This window comes from Cervus elaphus, chromosome 24 (assembly GCF_910594005.1).
Source record: "Cervus elaphus chromosome 24, mCerEla1.1, whole genome shotgun sequence".
In the NCBI taxonomy this organism is placed as follows: Eukaryota; Metazoa; Chordata; class Mammalia; order Artiodactyla; family Cervidae; genus Cervus; species Cervus elaphus.
In genome coordinates, this window is record NC_057838.1 from 17,974,947 (window position 1) to 17,994,726 (window position 19,780).

Sequence of the window (19,780 nt, forward strand, 5' to 3'; positions counted from 1 at the left end):
TGGGAAACCAAAGCACTTGTATACGATGGCATGTTTCTCTTTGTTGCTCAGATAATTTTCATTGCCCTTGGCCCAGACTAAGCCTTGCACACGAAGCATATCCTCAGACCAGCCCAACAGAATTGGGCTCTGCTCTGTCGAAGGTGATAGCAGAGTCATCTCAAGTGGAACCAGGCCATTGTTCCCGCCCAGGGATTTCAGACCCAACCTGCTGGGTTGTCTAAAAGTTGTTTTTTGTTTTTTTTTTCATGAAGCTGCCTCCAGACTCAAACGTGTCATGAAAAAATTCAGTCTCCTTGGCTACTGACAGTAATGAATCAAATGCATATACAGCTGTCAAAGTGATGGCATGTTTAGCTATCTGAATAATCGAGCAGCCGGGGCAGGAAGGAGTGAGGAACTGTGGAACTAAGTAGGACAAGTTCATATCTATTCATTCATCTCATTGGACTGTTGTTTTCAGAGCATCCTAAAATCCAGTTTTTGTTTTTGTTTTTCCAGTTTGTTTTTGAAAGATGGACTCCAACATCTTTTGTGAATCAAGTGAATTTTTCAGTATTTAAGAAAAACAACAGTAATTCATCATTTCCTTTGAAATAAAGACCCTAGACCCAAAGTGCTAAGAAACACGGATCCAAGATTTACACATGTGGGCACAAGTGTGTATATTTCTGGGGTCTGTCACCTTCTGTAAATATTTCTATTCATTACTCATCTGTCTACCTCACTCACCACCCTTGAGTTTCAGTTCCTGTCGCAACAGTGGCCTGTGGTTTAAATGGGCCGTCTTCACCAGGGAGTTAGAATGAATCTGTTTGTGATTTCCAGCACCAGCCAGAGTCAAGGGACTGCCGCTGATGGGTCTAGCAAAGCTTCCTGCCGATCACACAGAAACGCCTCCTGGCAGAACCCCCTCCGCGCACAGATACTGAAGAGCATGGCCTGTGAAATAGCCCAACAGTACGCACCCCTGCACACCTACTCACCGGCTAGTGGGGAAGGGCCCAGCCACTCTTGAAGCCAGAGGGAGGACCGTGGCCGGTCACAGAGGGATGGCTGTGTGTTTCCCCCATTTTCCTGGACCAAAGCAACCACGTAGACTAAGGATTGACGTGGAACACCATCTAGTGAAGGATCTGAGGAAGTGCAGGAACAGGGAGGAAATCCCAAGCCCAGTTCGGATTCAATTCTTTTGGACTCTCAAGTGTGTCTGAAATGATGATGGTGTGATTTTTAAAGTGAGGGCAGAAGCCAAACAGGATGACCCGCGTGTACTCCAGCCAAGACCAGCTGCAGCTAGTTACCTGTCCACCTCCTGGGACAGGACGGCGAGGCTCCCATAGCACCTTCCCATGGATCATGGTAGGAATGGAAGGGACACCTCAGGAGTCACCCCAACCAACAGCCCACCCAGCCAGAGGTCACATCTGGGAACAACACTGACGAGTCGGGAAGAATGAGGCTAGGGCGCCAGATTTTCAAACACGCATCTATCAACTGTCATGCTTTCAGTTGAATAGTACACGTGTCAGAGGCTTAGCTACCAAAACGTTTAAAAAAATTTCTAGAACTCAATTGCTTTTATTGGCAGAAAATGAGTACCAACAGCACCTTTTTCACAGTGAGCTGCACACAAAAAGTGCCCAATAAATACAAGATTGTTCAATAACGAGGGTGGGTGTAAGAATTTTTAACTGGGGAGGAATGTTGAATTTAATTCAACTATTACATTTTAAATTCTCCTATATAAAGCTGTGTTGTTTATTTATTCACTTATTCATTCATTCAATTACCTATAACTTCTCAGCTCTGCATTTCAAAGTCACACCCCTCATGCGTTGCATCTGCATGCTCTTGGCATTGAATAAATGTCATGTGACTCCTCTCAAGTTCAAGAGGAGGAAATAGAGCAAACAACAAGCCCCCCCCCACCGCGTGGTGTGTGCATGTGTGCGTGCAAAGTCACTTCAGGTGTGTCCGACTCTTTGTGACCCCATGGACTGTAGCCCACCAGACTCCTCTGTCCATAAGATTTCCCAGGCGTGAATACTGTTGTGGGTTGCCATGCCCTTCTTCAGGGGATCTTCCCAGCCCAGGGTTCGAACCTGCATCTCCTGCATTGACAGGTGGGTTCTTTACCACTAGCACCACTGGGGAAACCCAGTATTACTCTGACTGTGATTAACTATCAATAGTTTCTAACAAATCTTCATTCACCTAATTCTGACTTTAAAAAAAACCTGGCTTCACTTTCTGGATCGGAAGCTTGCCTTGTCATTTCTAGCTGTTGCTCAGAAGTTACACTCTCCATTTGCCATCTGGGGCATCACCGTTTCTGGGATAACTGATTCTAGCTATTCTAAATGGAAGTAAATGCTGTATTCATGTTTCTCCTGTTGCTGAGTTTTCTGGTTCAGGTGAAGAAAGCCTCCATCAGGTCTCCCAGCCTGGATCAGTGGCCCCCGGGGAGACAGTGACGTTCCATCTTACCCTTGGTCTGTCTCTAATCAGAAGGGAAGAGGAGCAGCCAGATGCTGGGTGGCTGTCTTGCTTCCTCCTTGAACTCTCCCGTTGTTTGACAAATGGCATATGTGTGTGTGTACTCAGTCGCTCAGTCATACGCGACTCTGTGACCCCATGGACCGTAGCCTGCTAGGCTTCTCTGTCCATGGGATTTCCCAGCCAAGAATACGGGAGTGAGTTGCCATTTCCTCCTCCAGGGATCTTCTTGACCCAAGGGATTAAAGCCATGTCTCTTTCATCTCCTGAACTGGCAGGCAGATTCTTTACCACTGCGCCACCTGGGAAGCCCCAAATGGTATATTACCCATCATTATAGTAATCCCGCCCTGCTTATTTTTTAGCAACAAGTGACTCTTGGGAAATTTCTTCAAGAAGCCAATATATATATATATGTTAGTTGCTCACTCATGTCTGACTCTCTGTGACCCCATGGACTGTAGCCCACCAGGCTCATCTGTCCATGGAATTCTCCAGGCAAGCATACTGGAGCGGGGAGCCATTGCCTTCTCCAGGGGGTCTTGTCAACCTGGGGACTGAACCCAGGCCTCCCACACTGTAGGCAGTTCTTTACCATCTGAGCCAGCGGGGACGTCCTCAAGAAGCCAATACTTTAAACCAACTGGACTTACTTTGAACTTAAGAGAATACAGCAGTTTTCAAACATTTCAACTATGCTTTCCGTGTATTTACTGGTGGTCCTGTAACTAAGAAGGAGGGCAGCCTTTCCCTGGCAGTACACCCTCAGTCTGCCAGGCACTGTGAAGGGCGCCTGGAGGCAGGCAGAGGAGCGGAGGCTGCCGCTTTAGTGGCTTGAGTCCCCCTGCCCACGGCATCTGCCCGCCCTCGGCACCTCACATAAGCCAGCGCTGAGGGCGCCGGCAGGGAATGAGCAGGAAAAGCACATCACTCCTCACAGAAGGGTGAGAAAACATGAAAATGACTACCGCAGGAAATGAAGCTGGTTCAACATCAGATCTGAAGAACCAAATGTGATGGAGACTTAAGACTCAGTGGCCTACAGGCAGAGACCAGGGGTGGTGGAAAAGGATGCTTTGGGCAGGAGAGCTTGGACTTCAGAGAAGGTTCCAGAGATGCTGCTGGCACTCAAAAGGTGTGTGGTGTGTGGACAACTTGTTACTAATCAAGTTATATTATAGGAATTTGCAGGTAATACCTCCTCTTCCTCCTCTTTCTTTAAAGTTAAAAGCATTTCAGATTATTCCCCATGGAACATCTCTCTCATTCCTCTGACATGCTTTTGTGAAAGAGAGAGACGGAGTCAAAATTACAATCAAAAGAATGTAAACCAGAGCATTCACCTCTGTTACTTCTAATGTTAAAAATGTAGATGGGAGGGACAAAGTAGCTTGGGACTAACATAAACACACTGCTATATATAAGATAGATAACCAACAAGGACCTACTGTATAGCACAGGGAACTCTGCTAAATAATAGAGTTGTTATTATATCATTATTAGTTAGTTATTATTACAGCACAGGGAACTCTATTCTGTAATAACCAACATGGGAAAAGAATCTGAAAAAGAATATATATATGTGTGTGTGTATAACTGAATCACTCTGCTGTATGCCTGAAACTAACACAACATTGTAAATCAGCTGTGTGCTAAGTCACTTCAGTCGTGTCCCACTGTGTGCGACCCTGTGGACCGTAGCCTACCAGTCTCCTCTGTCCATGGGATTCTCCAGGCAAGAATCCTGGAGTGGGGTGCCATGCCCTTCTCCAGGGGATCTTCCCAACCCAGGGATTGAACCCAGGTCTCCTAAGTCTCCTGAGCTGGCCAGTGAGTTCTTTACCACTAGTGACACCTAGGAGGCCAACTACACTCCAATATAAAACAAAAATTAAATTTAAAAATGTAGAAACCAAATGTTAATAATGCAAGGCTGAGTTGTGTAAAATGATATGGTACATGCATTTTCTTGTGTATATAGCCGTTAAAATTATGCAGACCCATGCTGGACACCATGGAAAGATGCCTAAGTGTTTACTGAAGGCAAGCAGATTTGTAGAACATTATACATCATTTGATCCCATTTGTGTAAGAGTATATTTGTGTTTCTGTGCCTGTATACGCATATTTAGAGAAGACCAGAAGGATGTTTACCAAACTGTGAACAGTAGTTACCTCTGGGTTCTGGCACTGCGACGGACTTTTACTCGTCTTGCACTTTCTGTATTGTTGGGTTTTTCAATTTGTTTTCACAATGAGTGTGTATCATTCTCACTACAAAGGTCTCTTTTTCTAAGAGGATTCTGGTTTAATCAAACACATATATCAAAACAGAATAAAAACATGCTTTCTGTTTTTGGAACTCATCAGAGGAATAATCATGAGCAAGAACAACAAAAGAGCATATAACCAGGAATGCTGGCTTGCGCCAAGCTGTGTTTTTCTGGTGTAATTATTAACACCATTCACTTTACTTTCAGAAGCGTCTTGCGTTGAGCATACATTCTCGGTCACCGGACACACTCTGAGAGCCTGACTTGTGGACGCCGCGTAAGGGTATGGAGTTGCCCGCATGGGCAGGATGCACTGACAGCACCTACTGGCCCCGGGAGCCTGTTGGTTTCCCCTCTGCCAAGGTTTCTGAAACGCTGGGTCTCCCAAGACATCCAAACAACATTCCAAATTGTGAGGCTGTAAGAAACGACGTGGTGGCCATTGAGAGAGCACCACTGTATGCTTTCAGATGTTGGAGAGTATAAAGCAAGTACAAATTTACATCTCTCCCTTCTTCCCGCGTGCCAATCTTTTGCCGTAAGTGCTACAACTAATTGCCGATATTAGCAACACATACATACATACACCACACACACACACAGAAGCGTGCGCGTATATGTGGTTTGTTCTATGGTTTCATATTGCTTGATTTAAATTAGTATCTTTTTCAAATTAATTTATTTTCAGCTGCACTCCAAATAAGTGCTAATTCATGAGCTTGACTTGGCTCATTTTTTATTTACAATGAACATCAGGCCCTGATAAAGCAACTAAGCAATAGAACATGCTATAGTCTACGTAGTCTGGAAGACACAGGACTTCATCTGTATTCCAAGGTCAACTTTTGTAGCAAAGCTAAAAGAGTGTATTTGGTAAAGAAAGAAGTAAGGAGTCATTTCTTAGGCAAACTGAATATAAACAAGCAGAGCAGAAAAAAGCCCTCCAGGTTCTGAATGGTGGCATCTGTGGAATACAGGCTAATATATAAATTCAAAGACAAATGACTGGAGGGGTGATCTCACCTGCCCCAATCTAGATGCACCACAGCTGGTCCCAGAGACAATGGACAATCAGATTTCTGCCGCACTGGCACCCCCCACTGGTCTCACCACCTCACCGCTCTGCTCACAGTTTCAGAGGAAAGCCCTTCGGAAGTTTTTCACAGGTCTTTGTCACAGTGTGCCGCAGGATTTAAACAGCAAAGTTAATCCAGCTTTCCTCTTCACCCCTAGCCAATTACCTTCCTCTCTCTTTCCAACAAATGAACGGCAAAGGGTAATGAGGCCAAAAATGAAAAGGACCAAAAAAAGAGAAAAAAGATGTGTCAGTGGATGGACGGCTGTCTGAATAAAGCAGGCTGAGGTTCTGAAATTAAACCCAGCAGGCTGAATCTTCCAAAGACTGCCTGACCTGACGGCTGAAACCTTTCATCCAAGTTCCAAATGCTGCTGAGGGTTCTCAGTCCACATACACAAAGGGACCTTCACCGACACACTGGAGCTGAGGCCTGCTTCCTGGGTTTCCTCGGGTAATTTCAGGGCCATTACCAAGGCAGGCGCAGGCTGGCAAGAGACAAAGCCTGCCGTCCTCTTGTTTCAGACCCCTTGGGGCCGGCTCCTCCGATCTGACAGTTACAGGCACGGTTTGAGCATAAATCCATGTAAGTGGTCTGCTGTGCACAGAGGTGAAGAATTCTTGGTCCAGGATGATGGGAATAGCAGAGTGTGCACCACGCCAACCTCAGCTTCAGATAATGCCCTGCATTTCACGGTCACCATAGTTACTGTGCAGTTATGGTGCATCTCCATAGCCCTGGAGATGAGGGTGACATGGAACTCTATTTGCTTCTTTGAATCACCAGAACCACTCTGAGACCCCCGTCTCAAGGAGCTTCAAGTGACTCTTCCCTTGTTCTTTGTCCCCTCACCTCTCCCCCTTAACCATCTGAGGGCTGCCAGGAAACTGTGGTTAGAGCTCACTCCACAGCAGACGGCAGGAGCTGGAGGGCAGCATGGATTGTTCTAGAAGCAATTTCCCCATGTCCTAGTTCACCTGTGGGTTTCTAGAAAGTGCTGGAGTCCAAAGATTTGTTCGTTAGCATCTGAGAGATGCTAATCACCTATTAAAACAACACAATTGTTGGGAGATCGGTGTCTGTTTTATTTAAATTAATAGGACCACTGTTTCTTAAAGTCTCAAAAATAAATGCTACAAAAGGTGGATGGAAGTCAAGCCAGTATAAATGGATGACAGCAAACAGGTAAGACCTTTGAAGTCAGCTGAGAAGGCAGAGACTCTTCATCCTCACCAACTTTCATCAGCATAGGACACTCTACTATCAGTATCAATGAAGCCTGTCTTTTTTTTTTAATTATCTTATTGAAGCATGGCTGTTTTATACAGTATTGTTTTAATTTCTGCTGTGTAGCAAAGTGATTCAGTTACATATGCACACACTCTTTTCCATTATGGTTTATCATAGAGCCCTGAATATAGTTCCCTGTGCCCTACAGGAGGACCTTGTTTATCCATCCTGTATACCTTGCATCTGCCAATCCCAAACTCCTACTCCACCCCTCCCCTGATGTAATCTTAAATTACACTTCAAGTACATTCAGTTCGTAGAAAAGAGTCCAAAGAGGCACCTTCATAAACCAACTTCTCTTTAAAACAGAACAATCACTGCCAGCAGACAAATGCAATGTTTTCCCTCACTAATGAGACAGCGATTTACGGCCTCTGTGATCTCAATCTGCTAAGGAGGCTTGTGAAATATTAACCATACTTTAGAAACCCCCACCCACAGCTGCAGGCATGTGGGGGACCTGCCTTCAGACTGCATGTGTGGGGATGGTTCCAACTGACAGGACACTGTGTGTCCAGAATAGCATTTTTTTCTCCGACAGTCATTCCTTCGATTCAGAAGGCTTTCCTCCAAAGCAGCTTCCATAGATCCAAATGCATCTTTAAGGACACCAGGGACAGGTTTGCATACAATATGCACTTTGCTTATTTAGTTTGTTTAATTGGGAATCCTGCTTATTGTCTATTTTTATATTTTCTTAATTTTAACATTTAGGGGAAGCAGAATATAATACTCTAAGTAGTCATTTTTTTCAATTTAAAAAGAAACCAAACTGCAAAAATTGAACATAAGACCGTAAATCAATTATATTTCAACAAAATTTTTTTAAAAAGAAAGCAAACTACTTCTGTTAAGTAAGAGTGCTTTCTTGTTGTTGTTCAGTCATTAAGTCGTGTCCAACTCATTGTGACCCCATGAACTGCAATCCCAGGCTCTCCTATCCTCCACTAACTCCTGAAGTTTACTCAAACTCATGTTCATTGAGTCAGGGATGTTATCTACCCATCTCATCTTCTGTCACCCCCTTTCCTTTTGGCTTTGATCATTCCCAGCATCAGGGTTTTTCCTGATGCTCTTCACATCAGGTGGCCAAAATATTGGAGCTTCAGCAATAGTCCTTCCAAAGAATATTCAGGGTTGATTTCCTTTAGGATTGACTGGGTTGATTTCCTTGCTGTCCAAGAGGCTCTCAGAAGTTTTCTCCAGCACCACATTTCAAAATCAGTTCTTCTGTGTTCAGCTCTCTTTATGGTTCAACTCTCACATCCATACATAACACTGAAAAACCATATGGACCTTTGTCAGCGAAGTGGTGTCTCTGCTTCTTAATATGGTGTCTAGGTTTGTCACAGCGTTCCTTCCAAGGAGCAAGTGTCTTTTGATTTCATGGCTGCAGTTTACCGTCTGCTGTGATTTTGGAGACCAAGAAAATAAAATCTGTCATTGCTTCCACTTTTACCCCTTCTATTTGCCATGAAGTGATGGGACCAGGTGGCCATGATCTTAGTTTTTTGAATGTTAAGTTTTAAGCCAGCTTTTTCACTCTCTTCTTTTACCCTCAACAAGAGGTTCCTCTTTTCACCCTTGGAGTGGTATCATCTGCATATCTGAGGTTATTAATGTTTTTTTTTTCTGGCAATCTATATTCCAGCTTGTGATACAACCAGCCCAGCATGTCACAAGATGTACTCTCTATATAAGTTAAATAACCAGGGTGACAGAATACATCCTTGCATATTCCTCTCCCAATTTTGAACCAGTCTGTTGTTCCATGTTCAGTTCTAACTGTTGCTTCTTGATCTGCATACAGGTTTCTCAGGAGACAGGTAAGTATTTCTATCTCTTTAAGAATTTTCCACAGTTTGTTATGATCCACACAGTCAAGGGCTTTAGCATAGTCAATGAAGCAGAAGTAAATGTTTTTCTGGAATTCCTTTGCTTTCTCCATGATCCAATGAATGTTGGCAATTTGTTATCTGATTCCTCTGCCTCTTTGAAACCCACCTTCAACTGGAAGTTCTTGGTTCACGTGCTGCTATAGCCTAGCTTGAAGGATTTTGAGTGTAACCTTACTAGCAGGTGAAATGAGCACTGTTGGGCAGTAGTTTGAACATTCTTTGGCATAGCTCTTCTTTAGGATTGGAATGAAAACTGACCTTTTCCAGTCCTGCGGCCACTGCTAAGTTTTCCAAATTTGCTGACATACTGAGCGCAGCACTTAACAGCATCATCTTTCAGGATTTTAAATAGCTCGGCTGGACTTCCATCACCTCCACTAGCTTTGTTTGTAGTAATGGTTCCCAAGGCCCACTTGACTTCACACTCCAGGATGTCTGGCTCTAGGTGAGTGATCACACCATCGTGGTTACCCCGTTCATTAAGACCTTTTTTTTTTGCTATAGTTCTTCTGTGTATTCTTGCCACGTCTTATTTATCTCTTCTGCTTCTGTTATGCCCTTACCATTTCTGTCCTTCATCATGCCCGTCCTTGAATGAGATGTTCCCTTGATATCTCCATTGAAGGTAATTAACGGGAAATTCTTTCTCCACATACTACCACTGAGCTCATCCAACAAAACCAAAGTCCACAGATGTTACAGGATAACCAGTTAGTCCCCCTCCTGACTGATATTTAAATCCACCCTCCTAACCTCATGTTTACCTGAAGGATGGGGCCTCCAGTAGGTCTCACTGACATGCGTGTAATCATATGAGGGAACCAATGTGAATTGAGTAGCCCAAATATGAACTGCCACAAAAAATAAACGTTGACAATCTCATTTGATTCTTAACTATTAAACTTGGAAAGCATGGATTTCTAGGTAAACTTTAGCTAATTATAATAAACTGCAAGAAAACAGGTGAGTCTACTTGACCCCTTAACTCACTCATGGGCTGACTCAGTACCTTAGTTTTAGCAGCCTCTGCAAAAATAGGTAACAAGAAACTTGACTAAAGCATATCATCTGTTGGCTAGGAGCACACTAAAAGTCATGGCCACGTACAAGACTTTCCCGAGGATGCTTAGGGCCACTTGCATCACAGATTTTATTCTATGTCCCCAACCTTCAAGTGATAAACTCAACTAGTGACACAGCCTCCTGTAAAAAAAAAAAATGTACCTGATAGATATGTGGTCTCTATATGATTAAAAGCCCTTTTAATAAAAAGTGAAATGGAAATGTATTAGTTTGCCTTTGACATGTGATTCCATCCTTTTAACTTCCTCCATGGGTCACAAGTCCAGTGTGTGTTGGGGGGGTGGGCAGCAAGCCCACCATTTATTTTTATTTTTTAAAAAGTATTTACTTATTTGGCTGTGCCAGGTCTTACTTGCAGCATGTGGGATTAATTTCGTAACTAGGGATCATATTCGGGCCCTTTGCATTGGGAGCTTGGAGTCTGAGCCACAGAACCACCAGAGAAGTCCGTATTTTTCCAAGATATATAAAAACGGTGCTATGCACAAGCTTGCAAACGATCATCTTAAACAACGAATGAAATGAGAGCGATCAGTAATATCACCGTGGGCTTTCCAGGTGGTGCTAGCGGTAAAGAACTTGCCTGCCAATGCAGGAGATGTAAGACGTGGGCTCAGTCTCTGGGTTGGGAAGATCCCCTGGAGGAGGGCATGGCAACCCACTCCAGTATTCTTGCCTGGAGAATCCCATGGACAGTGGGGCCTGGCGGGCTGCAGTCCATGGGGCTGCAAAGAGTCGGACATGACAGAAGCAACTTAACAGGCGGCAGTACCACCTTATGGATTCCTTCAGAAAGAAAAGTGGAGTCTATTGTGACTGCATTTTGAGAGCCACGACGCAGTGGTGACGGTAAACATTATGAAACCTAACTCCTAAAGGGATCCAGAGAGAGGGAACATCACAGGATGCTGGTGACAAGCTTCTGAAGCCGCAGGAGCCTGAGAGTGTCAGGAGTGTGGGGTCCAGCTTCTCCAGCTGGGCTGACAGAAGATAAAGAGTGTATTACCTCAATGGCTAAAGATTTAAGCTGCATGGAGTGGAAGACATTTGACTGTAAAGGAGCCAAGAATACAAAATTAGAAGGAAAAAACTGCCTGTGAAATTATACTGCAGATATAAATCCTCAACTGCCCCAGAGCCCCCGTTTTTTAAAAGCTGTGGTTGACAGAACAAATTAAGTAGTGAGATGTTTACTACAGTTAACAGAGATAAACCGGAGCATGTGAAAGATGTAATTACCCGGCATGTTTTCCTAAAAATGAATCGTAACTCTGGGCCATGGTTTATTTTCCTCTTTTTCTTCCTTCCTGAAAAATCATCTCAGGTGCTTGGGAAAAGTTTTAAAATTTTTCTTTAGAAACTAAAAAGATGGTCAAATACTGAAAAAAACCTGAGCCTTTCCCTAACAAAGCATGACAGCCTCTCTGAAGAGGATTTCCTTGGTGAAGACTATCATTTGGGCTAGCAAGAAATCCAGAGGATTCACATTACTACCAAGGACTAACCTTTCCCTTCCTGTAAATTATATTGCAACTAGTTATGTCTTGTATGTAATAGGAGGTAATTATTTATTGACTGGGAGGTATAAACACAGAGATGTTTACATTACAAAACCATAAACCTGATTTATTAAAGAAATTGGATTTTTTTTCGCTATTAAATAGCAGCATTCAAAGAGGATACTTCCAATCTAGTTCTTAAAAAACGAGAACCACTGTAAATAATTAAAGTTTTCTATATGGTGAAATGCTTAATAAGTCAAATTTTCTCTTAGCCAATACTGAAGTAAATAGAAACATGATTAGTCACACATTAAAACATATATTAAGCTAAACCCTTTGTGAAGATTCTTCCTCTCTGTAGGGCCTTTCTTGAGCCTCTCCTAGAAGGGTTACCTTCTTTGCAATACTGTTAAGACAGAAAATTCTCAGGGTCTTTTGTTAGGGTGTGCCTTTGGAGAAAATATATACTTGCTGAATGATGATAAAATTATAGTTACTTATATGTCTGTCTGTATATTCAAGAAAGTGAAAGTCTCTCAGTTGTGTCTGACTCTTTGTGACCCTGTGGACTATACAGCCCATGGAATTCTCCAGGCCAGAATACTGGAGTGGGTAACTGTTCCCTTCTCCAGGGGATCTTCCTAACCCAGGGATTGAAGTCAGGTCTCCCACATTGCAGGTGGATTCTTTACCAGCTGAGCCACCACGGAAGCCCCTGTATATTTATATGTATTAATATATATATTTTATACATATGCACATACACATGTATATGTGGTATATACTTAGATACACTAATGTAATGTTATTTCTTCATCTGTATGTTATACTCATATACTATATACACATATGTATACACATACATACACATGTATACACATGTAAACATATATGTATAGTTTATATATTATAGTATAGTATATTAATATATAGTATATTTACATGTTGTCTGTATCTCCCATTAGACCTTAAGCTGAGAACAGTGCTTGACATATGGGAAATGCTCACTAAGCATTTATTAAATGAGTGAATAAAATAAAAACTGAATGTCCATGGGAGGGGGGATCGGGATGGGGAATACATGTAAATCCATGGCTAATTCATGTCAATGTATGACAAAAACCACTACAATACTGTAAAGTAATTAGCCTCCAACTAATAAAAATAAATGAAAAAAAAAAAAAAGCTGAATGTCCAGAAACGTATGTTATGACAGAAAATGATTCAAACATGTACAAAAGTACTCTCTCTTTTCCTCCTAAAGAAAGTGTGAGGTACTCATCTGTACACCCAAGCTTCATCCCGGCAACCCCAAGTCAGCCTCACGGGGCGCTGCCCTGGGGCCCTGGCACCACCACCCGGGTGGTGTGATGACCTGGCAGCAGACCCGTACCGTGCAGGTGGCACTCACCGAGACCAAGGAGCTGCCTGAGATGCCTGGGCGGCGTGGAGCCGGCAGAAGCAGCGACAGAATCACTCAGCCTCGCCGGACACACACGATGGAGCTACGCCAAGAGCACTGCTTTCCCCTTCATCCCGTGACATAATTGTCTTCTCACGCGCCATGAACACAACATGAGCACCGTTACAGTGAGAACCAAACGTAAGTCCTGGCCCCACCTCCGCTCCACCGAGTTATCTACTGAATGAGCCAATCTGGGCCTCAGTTTCTTCACATGGAAGATGGGGAATGACCATCAGAATTAAACTGACTTTACAGGATGCTTAGGCAAGTTGGGTGAGATTGTGGATGTGGAAACACTTGCCAAGCCACAGAACATGGTCCGCTGTACACAGTTATAGAGAAAACAGTCTGTGTGGCAGAATGCTAATTTTCGATCCCTCTGCCACGCTTTGCAGTGTGACTTTTAAGTCCTCATCAGCAGTGGTGGCGTCTCTTCCTCCATGATACTCCTCTCTAATCTGGCTGGCTTTGCCATTTGCTCTGGTCTATAAAAAACACAGCAGAAGATGGTGTGCCCGTACTGATGCCAAGAAGTCCTGCCAACTTTCATCTGCTCTCTTAGAACCCTACCGCTCCCGGGACGATGTGCCCAGAACAGCCTGGTGAGGGTGAGCATTGTTGGAAGGTGAGCTCAGTTGTCCCCGCCGAGGCCGTTCTTGGGCCAGCAAATAAAGCCATGGTGAGCAGAACCACACAGACCATCTGACAATTCATCAGGACTGAGAACAGCGTCCTGCTTGAAACCACAGGGTTTGGGGTCGTCTGCTATGCAGCCATCACTAACTGACCCAGCATCACAGCTTCCTACCAGAGCCCTTGGGAACATGTCCAGAGCAGAGGGCTCATGTGGTCAGAAACTGGGTGAGTCAGTGGCAACTGTACGGGACAGCTTTCCCCTTCAGCTCCCTTCAGCATTTCCCGGGTGGTTTCAACCACAATTTCTGGCTGACCTCAGGACTAAGGCTGAGAGCTTCTGACCTCAGCAGAAAGCCTGCCCTGAGTTCACAACACACCATGAGAGCAGCTGTGGTTTTGCTTCCAAGACGCGATCTAAAAGGAAAATAAGAAACGGCCTCCTGGATCTCATCCCTCTTGAAGTATGCTGTCTCAGGAAAGAGCCAAAGATGCAGGCAGGTCTCTTTTTAAATATAGCTTCTGAAATCAACCTGCTCAGACTGACATTTAAAAATCAGCTGATACAGGAAGGCAGGAAGGGCCTCGTTGACAAAAGTGGAAAAGGCAGAAGACCAGAGGCTAGACCATCCGAAGCCTGTAAAAACCATAAATGCTCAGGGCAATCTGCACTGGGGGATGGAAAGCTACTTAAGAAATAAGGGAAAGGTAAAAACCATTTAGTCTTCTTGATGAGCAACTGTGTCTTCACTCACAGAGGTCTGGCCACCATAGCCACAGCTAACGTGATGCCCTTTGTGAACATTCTGAGGATAATCACAGGCCCAGGGGTTAATGTTTCTCTGTATTTCTATCTTACTGTTAGTGTTTTGTTTATTTCCTAGGACTTAACTTTCCCACAGAGTGTATATAAGCCTGGGATGAGGGCCCAGGACTCCAGTCATCCAAGTATGTCTCAGGATTAATAGATTAGGTTCACAAAGCTATGAGGACTTGAAGGAATTCTACAACGCCTACAAATATCTCCCCACCCTGGCTTGAAGGGTTTTCTTTTTATATTGTAACTTCTGGATACCCAGCCTTCCCTCTTTCTTCTTTATTATCAAAATATACCAGCAGGAAAGCTGTTCAAACTACCAGCAAGTCAGCAAAAACAGAAAAAGCCACTGAGCTTAAAATGAGAAGGCCAGGGACCTATCACCAGTGACTGCAGATAACATTTACCAAGTCCTTTACGATGTACTGAGGGAGCCCAGGTGGCTCAGAAGTAAAGAATCCACCTGCAATGCAGGGGTGGTGGTTTAGTTGCTAAGTCGTGTCTGACTCTTGAGGCTCCATGGGCTGTAGCCCACCAGGCTCCTCTGTCCATGGGATTTTCCCGGCAAGAATACTGGAGTGGATTGCCGTTTCCGTCTCCAGGGGATCTTCCCAACCCAGGAATCGAACCCAGGTCTCCTGCATCGCAGATTCTTTACTGACTGAGCTATGAGGGACAATGGTTTAATCCCTAAGGATTCCCTGGAGTAGGAAATAGCAACCTACTCCAGTATTCTTGCTGGGAAAAGCCCATGGACAGAGGAGCCTGGTGGGCTATATAGTCCATGGGGCCGCAGAGAGTCAGATGCAACTGAGCAACTGAACATGAACGTGTACGAGGTACTGAGGACCACCTGCTCATCCATCATCTCAAATTTGTCTTCTTAACAATTCCACGAGTCAGTATTATTAAGCCCACTTTACAGGTGAGACTTGGCAAGATGCAGTGGCTTATCCCAAAGTCTCATAGCTCATTACTGGCAGAACCGAGAGCAAAGCTAAGTCTGAAGGTGACACCAAAGCACTTCCCTCCCAACAACCACTTGAACCTCAAGCTTTGACTCCAGCCAAAATTCTTTGCATTTTAAAGTTATGCTTATTCAACACGTTACAACTATCAAGCGTTGTCAGCTGCCTGCACCAAACGTTTCTGAATGCAGCCCTTTCCTCGGCCGAACTTGGTCCAGCTCCCGGCAGAGTCCCTTCTGGCTGATTTTCCTTGGGGACCACTCTTTGCAACCTCTTCCAGATCTGCCTTTTGCCTGAGCTTCATTACCTACACTTTTGTACCTTCGTTTGTTTTGCTTCCTTCCTTTTTCTGAGAGCCACGGTGCCTGGACTTAAGAACTTTAGGGTTAGACTAGCTCTGTTGCTAACTAAGAGACTAATTAATTAACACGTGATGTCCCAGATGTAACTTAACTTCTCTGAGGGTAACAATAGAATCTCCTTCATAAAAAAGACTAAAATAAATAGGGCCCCAAACAACTCTCAACAAATTTAAGAGGACAGAAACTATTTCAAACATGTGTTCTGATCACAACTGCATGAAACTAGAAATTAATCACGGAAAGAAAAAGAAGAAAGAAACAATTACATGAGGACTGAGCAATTTGTTACTAAAAAACTGTGGGTCAACAATGAAATCAAAGAAGAAATTTAAAATTAGTTTGAGACGAATGACAATGAAAACACCCATACATAGCAAAAACAAGCCTAAGAGGGAAGTTTATGGTGATACAGGCCTTCCTTAAGAAACAAAGAAAAGTCTCAAATAAACAACCTAACCTACCACCTAAAAGAATTAGAAAAAGAACAAAATAACCCCCTAAGGGCAGCAGAAGGAAGGAAATAATAAAGATCAGAGATCAGGTTTTACTGATTTTTTCTAGTGTTTTTTTAATCTGCATTTTATTTATTTCTCTCAATCTTTATTATTAAAGATAAAAAAGTGTAAATGCTCAAAAAATGTTATGGAAAAATAAACACAGGACTTCTATTTACATGCAGATTTGGTGGGAGAAGTCAAACCTAGATTCCAGATTCTCATTACTAAGAAAAAGGTCTCCATGGACCCCATTCGAGAGGATTCCATTGGGAGTCCATAAAGCAAGTCTTCTTTATATTTGTTTGTTGCTTTACAATTTATAAAGTACTTCAATAAACAGAATGCTTGCTACAAGCAGCACTTTCTAAGACCTGGTACCATTGTCACCCTCTCAATGACGTCTGCCTTGAACTTCCTGTAGAAGACATTCAGGATTCATTTAGCATCACCCAACCTCCTTCTCAATTAAGTCCACTCCTATACTGAAGATGCTTGTACATTTCCAAGACTTCCTTGCAGCCAGGGTGTCTGGTGTGACTGCCAATCAGAGGCATGTGTATAAGCCATCATTTCAGAACTGACCGGGAGAAGAGGCATAATGGTAGGGATCCACTTTTGCTGGGAAGCTCATGGTGGGACAACTGGTTCTGGTGTTGGCATCTCTCGTGGCAGACTCACAATTAAACAGGCCGCTTCAGGCTCAGGCAGGAGCAGCAGTACCCTGCGTGGCCCAGTTCTGGGGCAGCACTTTGAAACACGTGTCTTTTCAGCCCTTCAATGATTATGTGAGTCTTTAATTTCCTAGAAATCCCTTTCTTCTTAAATTAGCCCCAGTGTGCTCTGTTTTCGGTACTTGATCTCTAAGCGGTCACTTAGAAGAGGAATTCTTCCTGACTGCCTTTTTGTATGCATCGCGCTTTGTTCCTGCCCATAATTCTTGTGACATTTGACTTTTCATTACAGTAACTTTTTTTTATAGACGATTGTCTCTCCTTCCATTTGAAAGTTGCTTGATAGAAGACATCATTTTCATCTTTGATTTTCCCCACAGTGCTCAGAACAATGCATGTGCTGAATGGAATGCAGACAGATTTCCACAGCAGCGGTGTGACTGGCAAAAGACTGATTTTGAATTATCACGAGGTTTTATTATTCCATGTCTGAGCTCTTTATTAAATCATGCCTAAATGCAAGACTTCAAAGTGGCCATCTTTATTTGTGGTAGGTTAGGTAACTCTTCAGAAATATTTCTTCTGACTGCCTCTCTTCTAAGGGAGTCCTATATTGATTTTGGCCATATGGCTCGATTTGCCCTCACACTGGGGAGGGACATCTCTCCACATCTTTTCACGTTGGGTTCACTTATGCGATTTCCTTTGGCCAATCATCTATTAGCAGACAAGCTATGATGGGGACTCCTGAAAAGCTCTTATGCAGCAGGTTTGTGCTCACGGGTCTCTGCCACTGTCCCAACATCAGGCCCAGGGAGTCCACTGGCTCGAGGAGGAGGAGAAGGGGCCAGTGGAGCAGAAAGCTCCCCACGAGTCCAATCTAAATCGCGCTCCCTTTCCCTTCCCCTCTCATCTGTTTCTGGTTGCCGATCACTGAGGTTTGTGACTGCTGGTTACACGGTGCTGTTGTAACCATAATCACATTCCTGGAGAGACGAAGAGGGAAACTCTCCCTTTCAAAGAAGTGGGTGTGTTAGAAAGAGAAGGTGCCCCCTGAAGTTTAATACCCTCCTTAAACCCCTTCCCTCTTCCAGCCCCGCCTTGGCTCAGCTCCTTCATCTCCACACACCATGCACTGCGGGGGCTGGGGCTGCTCTCTGCCCTGCCTGCCTCAGCCTGCCGCGCTTCTCAGTAGATTGTGGATTCTCTTCACTGAGTCATCTTCTTTCCTCTCTCTATCATCTCCCAGGACTTGCATCACTCTCTGTGGAAAATGCCCAGATGCTAGCCCCTGTCCCTAAGTTGTCCTTAAGTCACAACCACTGGGTTCCAGGTGCCCAGGGCCTCTCTACAGCTGGCATTCCTCTGGGATCTCACACAGAGCTCCCAGACCATGCCCAGCAACTTCTTCTAACTCATCCTTCTGTCTCCTCTTGCTTTGACTGACCATCTTCCAGGTCACCTGACCGCCAAAGCCTCAGGATTAAACAGTTCTCTTCCTGTCACCACGCACCTGCCGAATACCGTGCAGGTGAACTGATGTGGCTTTCAGAAGCATGCGGAGGGAGTTGCTTAGGTTCATGGACAACACTTTTTAGAAGCGGAGTGACTGTGGCAATGTGACTTTGCCATGAATGTGTTTCCTACTTTCAGGATTTTTACTGTACACACTTTCCTTGAACTGGGGACAGGTGGTGAAGGACAAAAGACAGAGCCTCACCTGTAAAAAGACTGCAGGAACCAGTGAGGGTTTTGGTGGGAGAGAAGGGACATAGGGAGACCATGGCCATGCCTACTTTGATCTTCAAAATTAAAGGCTGATATCCTGTACTGTCTTATTCAAAAATCAATGACTGAAACTTTCTTAGTGGTCTAGTGGTTGAGAATCCGCCTGCCAATGCAGGGGACATGAGTTCAATCCCTGGTCCTGGAAAATCTCACATGTCACAGAGCAATTAAGCCTGTTGCTACTACTGAAGCCTATGCTCAGAGAAGCCAGCACAATGAGAGAAGCTCAAAGAAGCTTCTCTTCAGAGAGAAGCCTGTATACCGCAACAAAGCCCCCACTGGCCACAACTAGCGAGAATCCACGCACAACAGTGAAGACCCTATTTTGCTATTCAAAAATAGCAAAATAAATAAAGTAAATAAAACTTTAAAAATAACTATAAAAATCAATGGCTAATAAAAATGTACACAATATTAACTCAGGCTGACAAAATAGGGATTAAAATTTACCATGCGGAACACAGCCCATAAAAATTTTGCAAGTAGATTTTTTTCTTTGGCCATTCTAAAAGGATATCACACTCTCAGTTTTTAGATAGGCATTTAACAAACAACCTCTGAACAGACCCTGGGCATAAATCACATACTGGATGCTTTATCTACCTTGTCTTATATAGCCCCAGCTTTTCTTCCAGTCTGGCTGACTTGCCATCACACTGTTGCTGAGAGATGTCTGTCACTGGGGAAAGTACTGTCAGGGAAAGTCCTGGGAATTCTGGGCACAGCCTTTCGGGGGGAGGCCACGAGAGCCTATGACAGCCCCTTACCAACGGCTGAGTTAAAACTGACTCAGAGGATATTTATCTGGTGGATTCTAGGAATGAATAACAACTGTTTACTAAGTATGTGTGGGGCTTATGAACAAAACAAGTGGCTAAGGCTTCTCCCAGACACCCAGTGTCTGCAGCAAACACATTTTCACATCCCATTAACTGCAGAACCTGAGGTTGTATATGTT

The 19,780-nt window shown here is 43.9% G+C and overlaps 1 protein-coding gene across 3 annotated transcripts in view; it reads right to left on the reverse strand.

Moving 5' to 3' along the window:
- Positions 1 to 19,780, reverse strand: part of GADL1 (glutamate decarboxylase like 1) — a 179,030-nt gene that overhangs the window by 27,257 nt on the left and 131,993 nt on the right. Inside the window, exon 15 of one of the 3 annotated variants that reach the window (XM_043886403.1) lies at positions 4,810 to 5,190. The exons of the other annotated variants lie outside the window; for them this stretch is intronic. Within the exon in view, the coding sequence (XP_043742338.1) occupies positions 4,825 to 5,190 (366 nt within the window). The 3' untranslated portion in view covers positions 4,810 to 4,824. Of the gene's footprint in view, positions 1 to 4,809; positions 5,191 to 19,780 lie in introns of those variants that run through there. 3 annotated transcript variants of the gene reach the window in all.